Source organism: Hippoglossus hippoglossus, chromosome 23 (assembly GCF_009819705.1).
Source record: "Hippoglossus hippoglossus isolate fHipHip1 chromosome 23, fHipHip1.pri, whole genome shotgun sequence".
In the NCBI taxonomy this organism is placed as follows: Eukaryota; Metazoa; Chordata; class Actinopteri; order Pleuronectiformes; family Pleuronectidae; genus Hippoglossus; species Hippoglossus hippoglossus.
This window is the reverse complement of record NC_047173.1, coordinates 3683933-3697700: the sequence shown is the minus strand read 5'-3', so window position 1 is coordinate 3697700 and position 13768 is coordinate 3683933. Positions and strand designations below refer to the sequence as shown.

General features: G+C 42.3%; 1 protein-coding gene across 3 annotated transcripts in view; it reads right to left on the bottom strand.

The window, feature by feature from the left end:
- zgc:165507 (uncharacterized protein LOC561188 homolog) overlaps positions 1-13536 on the bottom strand; it is a 44499-nt gene extending 30963 nt beyond the window's left edge. For 2 of the 3 annotated variants that reach the window (XR_004613128.1, XM_034578675.1), the window contains exons 1-2: positions 13313-13536; positions 3602-3841 (exon numbers count right to left, since the gene is read on the bottom strand). Coding sequence is in view for 2 of the 3 variants with exons in the window: in XM_034578675.1 (XP_034434566.1) it covers positions 3602-3812 (211 nt within the window). In the remaining variant the exon portion in view is untranslated. Of the gene's footprint in view, positions 1-3601; positions 3845-13312 lie in introns of all 3 variants that reach the window. The other variant, XM_034578676.1, reaches the window with a different exon arrangement.
- Positions 13537-13768: the final 232 nt, after the last annotated feature.

Genomic DNA, 13768 nt, shown 5'->3' with positions numbered 1-13768 from the left:
ACACACACACACACACTCAGGATAAGTCACACCAATTTAACGCGCACGCACAGTCTGCAGCTGAAACACGTCAGCACGCAGAGCGACGCTCGCTGCAGTGCTTTGGGGAACGAGGGCTGGTTTGTTGGCAGCAGCCTGATGTAATGGTATGAAGAGAAACTTGTCAGATATCTCCAGCGAAGCGTTTGGAACAATGAACCACGCCTGCTTCCACTTAACTTACGAGCTGACACCTCATTCAGAAGAGAGAGTTCCTTTCGTTCTGCCTTTGGAGCGTCCATGTGCTTTGAAGTCGGAATGTGGAAAAAACATGGACGCTGCAAACAAAATGTGTTGTGTTTCATTATAACGAAGAGCAGATAAAGAGGATCAGGTGTGACAGACATAAATAATATCAAACGATTATAATAACGTCTATGTTGGCTAAAAAGGGGGGTTAGGTACTAGAGATGGACAGACAGCTTGCAAGTGACAAAAGTAACATTTGACAAGTTGACATTAAATCTTCTATTCAGCGCTGGTTGTAAAATTATCTGAATTGGTTTATAAGTGATGAAAGACATCAGCAACTAGTGGACCAAAACGTCTCCATCTTACTGAATTGTCACTTGAGATGACGTTCACGTAAATTTCCGGGAACCAATTGTCCCAATTATTCTGACACCACGTGAACGCATGATTAGTTTCATTCTCTGGGGACAACAATGTCTTTGTAATACATCCAGGATATAAACGCATGGACCAACATTCCTGTCCCTGGAGTTGTGTTGCTAGCAAGACTGCAAATAGATCAGAAACTGGAAAATGGAAGCAAACATACACCATTTTAATTTTCTAATATACCCAGGTTTGGTACTTTTAGTAATTTAGGAACAATAAAATGATTGTTGATTGTTCAGTCTGGAGTTTGCTTAGTTGGTTGATTTCCAATTGTGATTAATTGTATGTTATCACTGAAATCAGACTGTTTTGGGCTTAGGAAGCTCTGTCCATCAAGCTAGTTAGTTTCCATTGATAAAAAGGTTGGCAGGTTGTAAGGCCCGAGATGAACAGCACTGATATGTCAAAGGTCATTTTTGTAAATTCAATAGATTGGATTGTTATTTTTCTGGATGTCTGAAGCTGTAGCTCATTATCAGGCGGCCTCACAGTAATGACAGAGCTGTGTAAACACCAACACAGACACACACGCGCACGCACGCAGGGACGGGGAACTACTGAAGATGTTAAACATTCAAATAGAGATCGCTTCATCGGCGTAAGAGACAGAACAAGAGAGCAGGCGCTTAATGAATAGCTGATGAGCGCGATCAATGCGAATGAATGAGTAACAAGAGCCGTTCTCTTAGTAACTGCACATATTGACAAAGTCGCCACATGGTACTGACACAGTCACGCTGAGGCTCGAGCAGCAGCTGCCGATCAATGAAGTCCTATGATGTGGCGGACACACTTCATGGTGAGTGTTTTATATCTCGACAAGGTCTCAGGTCAAAAACTAAGATTTAACAAGATTTTTAAGTATATTTTTTGTGGTCATTTTGCCTTTATTGATAGGACAGTAGGAGTGAAATGGGGAGAGAGAGCAGGGAAGACACGGAGCTGGGCTGAGTCCGAACTGAACCCCACGGCCGCTCTGCCAAACAGAATAATATTCAGCATTCGCAGATTCAATGTGATGAAAACTTATGTCAATAAATCGATTAGTGGATCAAATAAAAAAGAATCTGCAACTATTCTGTTATTATTCAAGATAAAGTGTAGAAAATATCTGCATATTCCTCACTCTTAAAGAAGATTGCTTCCCTTAATTGTGTATTTGATGTCACCATTACTTCAAGAATTAAAAAAAAGTCCGTGCAGTAGTGACCAGGGGGTGGAGCTGCCGTAGCAAGGTCCCGTCGTTACACAAGCTCGACCAATCGCGAGTCACCTTGTAGATTTAATATATTTACCAGCACTTGGTGCAGTACTCCTACTTATTTCTAACAGATATTGCCTATTATATACTATATAAGTATAAGACTTTAAAATATCAGTCCATATTTTATTAAACCTTGTTTTAAACATTTGGACTATTTATAGTTATTGGAAGACTGAAGCTGAATGAAGCATCCATCACATTCTTTCACCGGTCTTGGTAGAAGGGATTGAATGAGCTTTCCAGGCCTGTTGATGACCAGTGCAGATGGTGACGACGGCAGTGCATAGAGTGACAGGAGGATTACAGCATGGACAGATGGCAGACGTGGCACTGCCAAGCAGGAGGTTGTGGGCTTGAAGCCAACGAGGGGAATGTAGCAGGTGCCTGGAGCATTATAGTGGAGTATAAGATCTGCTGAAAACACACATTCTTCTGCTCCTTGCTCAAGAAAGAGATAAGGACCAGGTGGAGCATTGTGACAGTATTTCATCTGATCACAGATTTGTCTTCGGTCTGAATCTGAAATCCGCTCTATTAGAATTTTTAATGTGTAGGAAATCTCATTCTGGAAAATACAATACACAATTTTTGTTAGTTTCCATAGCTTGTATATAATATAAATGTCTGGTTTAGACAAAGGTGTCACACCACCTGTGTATGCCTTGAAAAATGGCTCATATATTGTGAATTCTACAGGTTCCTTGTACACAATTATCCAAAATCATCAATGTTATGTTCTTACAATTGTTAGTCAAATGGACTGCTGTCTTTAGTTGCATCAGCTTTGCACAACATGGTGGTTTCCGCGTCGTGTGGTCAGGATGTGTCACTGTGCCTTTGATGCTGCGGTTTCAAATGTAGGTCATGATTTCATCACACAACCTACTTCTTTCTCCATCTCATCAGAAAAAGAAGCCCACACAGGAAAGTACGCACCATGCAAAATTGTAAACTAATAATAGATTCCCCTTAAAGAAATATTAACATTGTGATTCGAATGGTCATAGAGGAACTGGGTTTGAATTCCTATAAAAAAAAAGTTGACATTATCATAAATGATACATGAAACCTCACACTTTTGAGTCACTTCCTGTTTAAATTGCAACGGGCCCACAGACCAGCTCGATCGACACTGTTAGCTGTTGCTTATAGCCCCATCTGTGATATGAGCTCGTCATATGTTACTGTCTGTGTATTACAGTGACTCAGAAAACCTTATTATGGAATCACAAATAGACTGTTTATAAATTTAAATGATCCCAAAAAGTGACGCCAAAGCTTCTTCATTGCCCCCTGGTGGCTGGCTGCAGTATATTTCATACACGGTGCCTCCTCATGCGTTTGTGGGACACAGATGAATCTAAAAAAGTCATAGTACACATCAAATACTTTAAAAACATTTTTACTCAAGGATGATTTCTGTCATTTTAGGTAGTTCTTATCACAATGAGGCAATTTTTCAAGTAAGTTTGGTTTTAATTACTATCTCTGTGCTAAATTTGACAGCTGGGACTGACTCTCAATCGAGCACATTTACCAGCAGGACCTCTTTGACATGTGGACTGGAAGAGCCGGGGATCTAACCACCGACCCTCTGGCCAGGGGGCGACTCGCTCTTCCTCCTGAGCCACAGCCGCAGCCCTTTGGAGATGAAGGTCAGACGAACCACCAACTCACCTGCAGCATACATGACCGCGAGCATGATGGAGGAGATCCATGCGATCTGACTGTAGGAGGCATCGAAGATGATCTGGATGTCTTTGAAGAAGACTGTGATGGCCTTGGGAAAGGCGTACGAGAAGCCTATGGAGATGAAAGATGCCAACACCACAGCCCATCCCCACTCGCCGTCTGGGGGGGGCACGGCAGGGGGACTCGGTGGCGGCATCGCTGGCCCTCCTCAACACAGAGTATTCACTGCAACGACAAGAAAACAGAGAGGACATTAAAACCAACCAGGCGTTACTGTGCTTTTTTTACTCCTTATATTTTATTTCTGACATAATGTATGACTTCACTTTGTCCTATCTTATTTTTCTCCAGTGTCTGGGGACTTTAAGTATAGACATGAATTAACCAGAGCAGTTTATAGGAAACTGTCACAGATGATTACTTACAATACAGAGATAAATCAGATTACCAGCTGCAGCTCATATTGACAGTATACAGACGGCAGTGGGATTGCAAAGGAGGTCAAAGCTTTGTCCTTCACATGTCATTTAACAGAAACCAGCGGTAATGTGACACGGGAGGGAGAAGGACATACCAGAGGCCTGTATCCTGGAGGAGACGTGTGCAAACACACGCTCTGTCTCTCACACACACACACACACACACACACAGCGTAGTAATTATACAGAGGGCAAGCACTCACTCTAAAAGAGATACCAGACCAGACCTGCCCAGTATTCACCTTGAGCCCACCCCCAAGCCCTAAGGCGATAATGGGAACAAGTAGGAGGCTGTTGTTTGAAAATAAGGTGCCTCTGTTGACAATGCAAACACACCCTGATTACATGTGACAAACAGAGAGCACCGACTGCACACTCCACACTTGAGTTTTTGCGAGCGGACTGACGTGCGGACACACACACACACACACACACACACACACACACACACACACACACACACACACACACACACACACACACCTCATGAGAACCAAAACGGGCAGCTGTTATAGTTTAGCTCTGTCCGACCTCATTAGCGTCACCTCTCTGAATCAATCAGGAACAGTTTACAGCTGTATGATTAGCTCACGATGCATAGTGACATGATGGCAGCCTGTTTGGTTTTCACATTAATAAAACGGCCCGTGGGAGAATCCACATGTTTCATCGTGTTTGCACTGCAGCAACGCAAGGGTGCAATTATGTCAGATCAGCAAATCTAGACTAGGGATCAGCGAGTGCGGCTGAGCAATACACGACACCGGTGTTTGCAAGTTAAAGGGGAATTCCACCAATTGCACACATCAAGGTCAGTTCAAACGTCCCGTGGTTAATCTGTAAAAACTACACAGTGGTAAGTTTTCTCTGGCTCTGGAGTGAGCTTTCCAGTTTCCCTATTGGTTGCACAGATAACATCTTCGATTGTGGCAGTTGGATGATCGTACCAGAATATTCCCCAGGAGCTACACCTGCAGACATGCAAAGCTCACCTTTCGCCACACACCTGTTCCAACACGTTTATATAGTCACTTCTAACAGGCCTGTCTATAACGTTGTCACATAAAATCACACAGTAACCCTCTCCAAACCTTTCCCAACGAATTGAATGTCTCAAACACTCAATCATTTCATTGGATTACACTGCCTTCCCTGTGCGTTATCTCCCAGCCCAACATCCTTATTGACAGTTAAAGGGTTTATTTACCGAGTTATTACAGCCACTACATTTCCAGTGGAAGTACTTTCTGTTTCTGCTCACTGACCAGTAAATACCAGCACTGGGGATTTGGTCAGTGGAAGTCTACATTTTACAGCAGCGAGTTTAATTTAAGAACATTACAACCTTAAAAGGAGAGCGGACTCCTCAGTCTGTAAATGACCCGTGAACATCAGCCACCTAATATAAATAAATGATGCCGCTCTCTCTCCCCGTTGCCGCTCTCTCCCCTGATCAGATTGCGATGTTGTAGAGACTCATAAAAAGTTCTACTTTAAGTGTTGACATTAAGTCATTAATGATAATAACTCGTGCCAATAAGCACATTCGCCAAGTTTTTAAAAAACATAAAATTTGTAATTTGAGAGTTTTATAGGGTTTGAAGAAATCTGGGAAATAAGGAGGCACAGCTGGTTGTCATGGTAACCAGAGTGAGTTATTATTAGAGTTTCAATCAATTACTTTGTTGATACATGTATAAAATAATGATAACAAATTATTGATATTATATCATGTTTACATAATATATTTTGAATTAATTGAATAAATTATTATTATGATTATAGTTGTTCCATAACAGTTTTATATATTGTCTTATATATTTCTATGTGTATTTCTAGTCCTAATTTTATCATACTTACGGCTACACTACAAAATGTATTTTAAAAATATTGTATGACATTTTAATTTAGCTAAAACCAGGCTGGTGAATGGAAGTTTAATGCTTTGTGTACCACCCTTGCATTGGCCCTTCAATCAAAGTTAGAGATTATGCCTTTTTTCCCAGAGGTCCATATAGTGGGTTTAATCCACGCTAATCAGATTATAGGCTGTCGGCAGCAGCACTCGCTGTAGATACTGGTTTTGATTGATTGAACGTGACGACAACACACAAAGGAGCCTCAGAACTCATAAGCAGCTTAAATTGATGGGTTGGAATATGAAGCTCCAAACCGATTGACCATAAAAGAACAGCGATGAGTTCGGGGGGGGAAAAAACATCTAGACAAGCTTGACGTATGTGGTTTATGATCAACTATTTAAGTACGTAAGAAGTCAAGCGAAGCAAAGTTCCAATTCAGTTGTACAATGTCAACACTTCCCATGTGTCCGGGAGTGACTCACAGGCAGCTTCTACTGCCAGCTACTTCATAGGAACTCAGGTTGGAGCCAAGCCGATGCAAAGTGAGTGGAAATATTTGACCGTCATCTGTGGGTATTTTTAGGTGCCACACCTCTGTCCACGCCCACAGTTACGGTGCATGATTGAAGAGGTTTCTGTTAATGTTTATAGAAACCTGTGGGGATATTCCTTTTTCTTGTTCTTCTCACAAAAGAGCTACAGTCGACAGTATGCGAGCATTCCACCCGTCTTGACAAGCAGCCCTGCAAACCGTTTGATGTGTCCCTACCCGTCCCCAGACTTACCGGTTTCTAAATAAAATGGGATTTCTGTTGTTAAGCCTTGTAAAATCTTATCTCAACCCATAATCTGCATAGTGAAAGCAGCACATTCACACAGTGGCAGCAGCTCCGGTATAGGCCACTGCTAACTGAATGTTTCAGTCTCACATAGACCCAGATCACACCTGGTAAAACGTCTGTGTCTGGAGTGGACAGCTCTGAGTTCAGTAGTGGACGGACCTGAGACAGAGTGAGGACACTACATTCTTTTTTTCTGTGAGAATGCATGTGCCCTGGTCCACATATGAAGCACCGCCCACTCAGCTGACGCCATCTGGCCCCCTACAGTTTTTCAATGAATTGAATGAATTATCTCACACACACATGCACACGCACAAAGGAGCCGTCTGTCATAGAGAGTCTGGCTGAAGACAATAACGCACTTAGTCTTTGCAGACAGCCATGTTGTACACAGTTATGTGCATATAGAACGTGGGAAGTTTGATCTGATCACAAATTGTCATTCAAGACATATGTGGAGACGCGTTCTAATGTCATGTGTGTCGAGATGTAGCTGTCCACTAGTAATGGTCTGAGCTCTCAACAGCCTATGAGATTCTTTTTACGGATACATTTTTAATGTTTAAAAAACAATGACCAAAACCCACAAGCAACCACAACACAGAGGCAACTCTTACATTGCTTGTCTTACCGGCAAATTGAAAAAATTAATGAAACGCAGCAGAGTCCACACATGTAAGAGGATGGGGGAAAATAGCAGGTACAAAAGAACCACAATCAACCACAATCAACCACACGCGCACACACACACAGTAGTGTCTCCATTCAGTAGACATTACATGGGCTTACATCGATTTCCTGGAGAATTACTCTAACCTTAACCATAGTTACAACTTGCCTAACCCTAACCCATATCCTAACCTAAACCTAAACCTAACCATAACCTTAAAATGTCATGATTTACGTGATAGTGACTCATCTTTCATCCTCATAAGAAAGAAAATCCCCATAATGGGAATATGTAAACAGATTTAGGTCCCCACAACATGAGTAATACACAAACTTACGCACAAACAAACACACGCACACACACATGTCCTAGTTTGTTACTGGGCTGGGCACACGGCTTGTTTTGGTCCATTGTCATCTGCATGTACTTGAAATGACCAGCTGCCTTCACCTTGGCGAGTTTATTGAAACAGAAAAGTTGAATCAATGAGTTGCACGGAGGAGGCAGGAACCAAAATACTCTTTCTATAATCAAATTAGCCAAGTGGCAAAAACTCATAAGACTGAGTCACTCAGCACTGGACTCCTAAAGAACAGCTCAGTCACAGTGTTTGTGTGTGTGTGTGAGTGTGTCCTCCAAGGACATCACTAATGGTAGCACCTTGGCAGAGAGCCTGAAAGACTGCATTCTTTGTATTGTGGACAGACACAGGATCTCAGGTTTAACCCACAACAAGGGCCCAGAGGAGACCCCAGTGTTGCATTTCAGGTAAGTTTGAGTTTATGGGCGTGGCCTTCAAGGTGAGAGGTCGGAGGCAAACAAAACTTGTGCATACAAAGAGGCTGAGACACTGCTCGGTTTCTGAAGCTTGGATTTGGGTTTTGCCGTTTCCCACCGTGTTGTAGCCAGAAAAATCACAATCTGGTCAAATGGGGAAGACTGGAAGAGGAACAAACAAACACTACACGCTACACACTACACGCTACACAAACCCAGCAGTGTATGAGATGTGTCTATTGATTTCCTTGAGAGCCCATACAAGTCTTAAAGTTATCTGTTAATCTCATCAAGATAAGCTTGAATGTTATTATATCAAATATCTAGATAAACTGCAATTGAATCCCTTTATATTCTTGATTTGGCACCGTGTCATGTTTCAGTTTCTGTGTGGTGCACTATGTGGATGTGTAACCTGCATTAGTGGCCAGTTCAAGGTAGTTGACACAGTCCTTATACCACTCATTATTGCTCTATTGCTCCATAATCTAAACAGGGAGTGAATCATTAAAATCTTATCAGCTTGTTCAAACGTGTGACGTTGGTCATTCATTCATCAGAATAATAATCAGGATCTTACTAACCCTAGTAAAGTTTAGGAGTTGGAACCCAGGACCTCTGTGATCCTTCAAATCCCAATGTTAACATTCTCTTTAAAATGTTACACATTTTGTCGTGGGTTGAGAGATAAGACCACAACCTACGTTTGAAACCACAACATCATAGACACAGTATCACATCCTGAGTCTCCAGACAACCAGGAAACCACCATGTTCTGAGAAAGCTAAAGCAACAAATCACAGTTCATTTAACCATCAACTGTAGGAATATAATACAGATGTTGATTTTGGATCATTATGGACTAGGAGCCTGTGGAATTTGCAATATACTGTTCCACTCCGCAACTGGTGCGACACAAGGTTTCAGCTAAACCTGATATTGATAACATATATTAAATAATTTTTTTAAAGAAATCAAACAGTGCTACTATATGCTACAGCATGCAGACTACACAGAACCAGGGGATCGAACTACCAAACATCTGGTTTGTGGACAAACCGCTGTGACTCCTGAGACACGGCGGCCAAGTTGTGGTTGTGGTCACTGAATGAATGGTTGTTCTCCATCTTAAGGAAAATATCTGGCTGTGCAATAGCCAATTGTTCTTTAACGCTAAACAGCCTGGAACCAGTCTTGTCAGTGGTTGGACCAGATACGGTGGTTTTATTAGAGTTGCTTTGCTTATGAGAGCCGAGAGAATGAACCGCAGCTTTGGAATGCAAAATCAAAACAAATTGATGAATGCTAAAAGGCACAATAGAGCCACCATATATAAGCAACCTTTTTTTTTTTACATTACACACCATTTGGTCATATAGAAATATTGACTGTGATGAAAGGATAGCCAACTTTGTAATATGAGACAAATTGGGACTTACTACAGGTAGACTTTAATGGAGCAGTGGCTATTGCAGCAGGGAGGGAACAGTCAAAGCACCATGTTTCCTCTTATACAAGTTGAGTAACTTCACTGGTAGGGTTGGGCAGTGGTTTCTAAAGTTTAATTGGATTTTTTTTTGAAGGTCTGCAGGACTGAAACTGTAATGAAGAACTACAGGTTAGTTATGTCAGAGATACGGGACAAGAAGGCCTTCTTGTAAAACCCAGAAGTATAAGATTACTAGAAATCTTGAGCAGCAGCAATATTCTTTGGTCCCAGTTTAATGTCAATACAAATGAACTGGTGCCGAAAGCCCTGTAAGACTCCACGAAAGAAAACTTGTCCTCTACCGTCACCGGCTGCCAGGCTGACCATCAGCTCACCTTCCCCCCACCCCACCCTCGTCGGATTTAAGGTTATGGCAACGCAAGATTAGCTCTAGGGCAACCTCTAAAGTAACACTACTCACTTTGTTTTTGAGAGAGTTCATCATTAACCCAATCAGCAGCTCCTTACACCCTCGCCCAAACCACACATTATCTTCTTGTTAGCACCGTGACATCTAATCTCCCTACGGTGATCCTGTAAACACACGGCCCAGAGCACCGACAGGTAGAAGTACCACAAAAACAAAGGTTCCCTCTCTCAAACCTGTTTTCTAAAGAAAAAGACCACCAGGTAGGGCGTCCTCCAGCAAAATGTACCAAGATCGTTTTACTCTATCTACTCAATTGTCCGCCTGTCTACTCTGAGGCCCCTGGGCTGGGAATTCCTGGGAAAGAGCCTTGATTAAAAAAAACACTCCTCTAACCTTACCACTAAAAAAGGGTGGAAAACCTCCAACAATAATTTGCTCGATCAGCAACACAGTATTCTCTGGAACCCTTTTGTTTGTTGTGTTTGAGCACCTCAGCATGAAAACGAGAGCATCAGTCAACCCACCATGCACACACAACTACAGTGGTGTGGACACAACAGCACTCTGGAAAAGTCCATCCACTTCATGCTGTCATGTGGGTGGATAACACCCACATTTCCAAAGCCAAACCACCAATCAGATGCCTTGGCTCTGATGCACACCTCCGAACACGTCATGAAGGTCAAAGACACAGGTTAGGAAATGACGCATTTTTATATCGTGACAGATTTACAAATGATCTTGTGTGTGCCACCTTCGCAACGTTAATAAATGAATGTGAGCGTGTGTCACTTTCTAATAGCCTCCGTGTATAAGTATTTTACAGATGAGTGACTTTTATCGAACGCTTTTATTGTGGTAATTAAAACAAGGTATAAAAACAACTTTTTGAGGGTGTATAGTTTCTTGCAGCTTACACATTAGGAAGTTTTTAATTGTAACGTGTTACAATGGTTGTACTGTATCAGGTGATGTTGTTTGCACACAGCAGCAGGCTTGTGTCCACAATAAACTTCTCTGTTGAAACACGGATGTCCGGATCCAAACCTATACAGGCGCACATTGTCAGTGTCATACACGTTTATGTATATATATATACATGTATATCTGAGCACAACCTCAACAACGACATTATATAACAAAGTCTCAACTATTAACACTTGCATAAGGAAACCAGTGTTGGTCGCTCATAAAAAGCCTGACACCAATGTTGCTGCTTACATTGTGAAGGGGCGTAACTGCTGACAAACAGGGTGGACAACTACAGTGTGTTACTGTTACGGACACCTTGTAACTGAATGCAGGACGACAAGAACAAGAAAAAACACACAACCTCGGCTGGACTGCTACAAAACATCACACTTGTCCCAATTGAAATGTTTAAATAGCCGCAGAACAGTGTTTTTTCCCCCGTAGTTACAAAGGATCCTTCTCCGAAATGTCCTCAATAATGAGAAACTTCCCTCTAGGAATTTCCGAGTGAAGTCTTTTTTCTCTGCTGACAGTTACAATGGAAATCAATAAAGTAAATACAACCAGCAGCCAAGCAGGACATTAACCCCCGTAAAACCTCCATGTCACTTGTTCACTGTAAAGTTTGTGTAAAGATTAACTTAATGAGTTAACATATAGGCTGCTTGCTGTTTCCCAGTGTCCTGTCTGATGCCAAGTTAACTACCTGCTGAGGATAGCTTCATAATTGATACACAGAAATAAAAAAGGTACCAATATTGTCATCTAACGCCGAACAAGAAAACAAAGAAGAGGATTTCCCAAACTATCAAATAATTCCTGTCACTTAAAATTAATTTTCAGAGAGGGAGAAATAAACTTGCTTGAAATCCTGAGTCAATTCATCACAATCAAGAATTTGTGGATACAGCCTAAAGGCTCTTTTATGCTAAGCATTAGATGTCTGAGAAAAGGAAAAAACGCAATGGACGCATAGAAGTATATTAGCAGTGATAGTTACATTGTTTAAAGCGGATGCAAGTGTTGTTGTACGTAAATGGAGAATATATAGGAACCTTTACTTGATCTGGTTTGACTGCTAGTTTAGAAAGTTAGCTAACATCCCTGCCTCTATAACACCTAAAAGTGTTTTAAAGTAAGATACGACATTATCAATACTGAAGGACATTAGGGCGTGAGCTTGCTCCAAGATCTCAGTGACGCAACATAAAATAAAGAACAGAGAATTGAACTACATTATTAATTGTATTAAGTCTGAAAATAGTTCAAAGTTCAAGTTCAAAGCAGAGGAGGATCTGTGTGTTGAGGCAGTGCAGGCTGCTGTCAGGGCCAGTGAGTATCTTAAATATAAGTGAAAATAAAAAGTATTAAAAAGTATAAAGTGTATACCGGTAAGTAAGGGCAAGCTGTATATTTTTTTTTTAATTACACACTACGCATATTTATTGTTTTCTTATTGTACATGTATGTGTCACGTGACTATTTCGGTCCAATCAAAATCACGCCTGCAGTTCAACCAGCTCCACATGGATAATAACCCTGAGATGTCAGGGCAGGTCATATGAAATACTTGCGGTTTAATTCATTTTTCTTTTTTCAGCATCTGATCTCCACTCCTTGTGGGACTGTTCAGCCTGAAGTGTGACCGTTTGCAGGAGTTATTTTTACAGCAGCTGATCAGAGGAGGGCTCAGCTTGTGCTAAACCTGCTTAGGAGACAATAACACATCCTCATCACACCCATGGCTGACAACACAGAGTGAATACTGTTGTGTGTTACATGGTGAGAAAACCATGAGAAGCTGAGAGAGTGATGCAACAGGGTGAGTCCTCAGCACCACCGCAGCCTGATCATATGATGCTGCTGATGTAAGGATAGGGACCGGATGAAGCCAGTCTTAGAGAACCAGGGCCTACACGCGCTGCACCGGCCGCGCGTCTTTCCTCCTTGTGTTAAATCGCCCAACTGGTTATTCTTGCAGACATTCAACTGCGCGCCTGAGATTGCATGGATCTCCACCCTTTCCTCCAACCCCCCAAAAAGGCTGCCCCTGAACGCACCACGAAACGCACGGACAAACTCTCTCTCTCTCTCTCTCTCTCTCTCTCTCTCACGCATCTCCCGCTCATCGCAGCACATCCTCCTCCCCGCAAAAGCCGACAAACCCCGCACGAGAGCCCGGTGAGTCCTCCTGATCACCGGCCGCGCGTAAAGACGCGTTAAGCGGTACTTTACCTGTGGACTGGACGGATGATGGATGATGGAGCGCAGGGTGTCCGGCTCGGTGACCTTGCAGCAGCAGCAGCAGCACCAGCAGAGATGTGCTGTGTGTGTGTGAGTGTGTGTGTGTCAGTGAGGTGGACGGATCAGTGTGTGTGTGTTTGAATTTCCTGACTGAGTGAGTCGCTGTGTGACGTGGAGCTGCGGAGGGCGGCGCTGTCCCGGCCTCTGTTTCTATTTTCTGCCCCGAGCTGCTCCACACGATGCCCCTGGTACTTCACCACACGTTACTCGTTACATTACACACACACAAACACACACACGTTCCTCCACGCTCCTTCTGGGTAATGTAGTGTTTCAGCAATGTGTCCCATGCATATGAAGGACAACACATGAATAAATAAATAAAGTATAAATAAATAAATGTGGGTGATTAATGAATAAATTGATGAATGTAGAAATGAACAAATA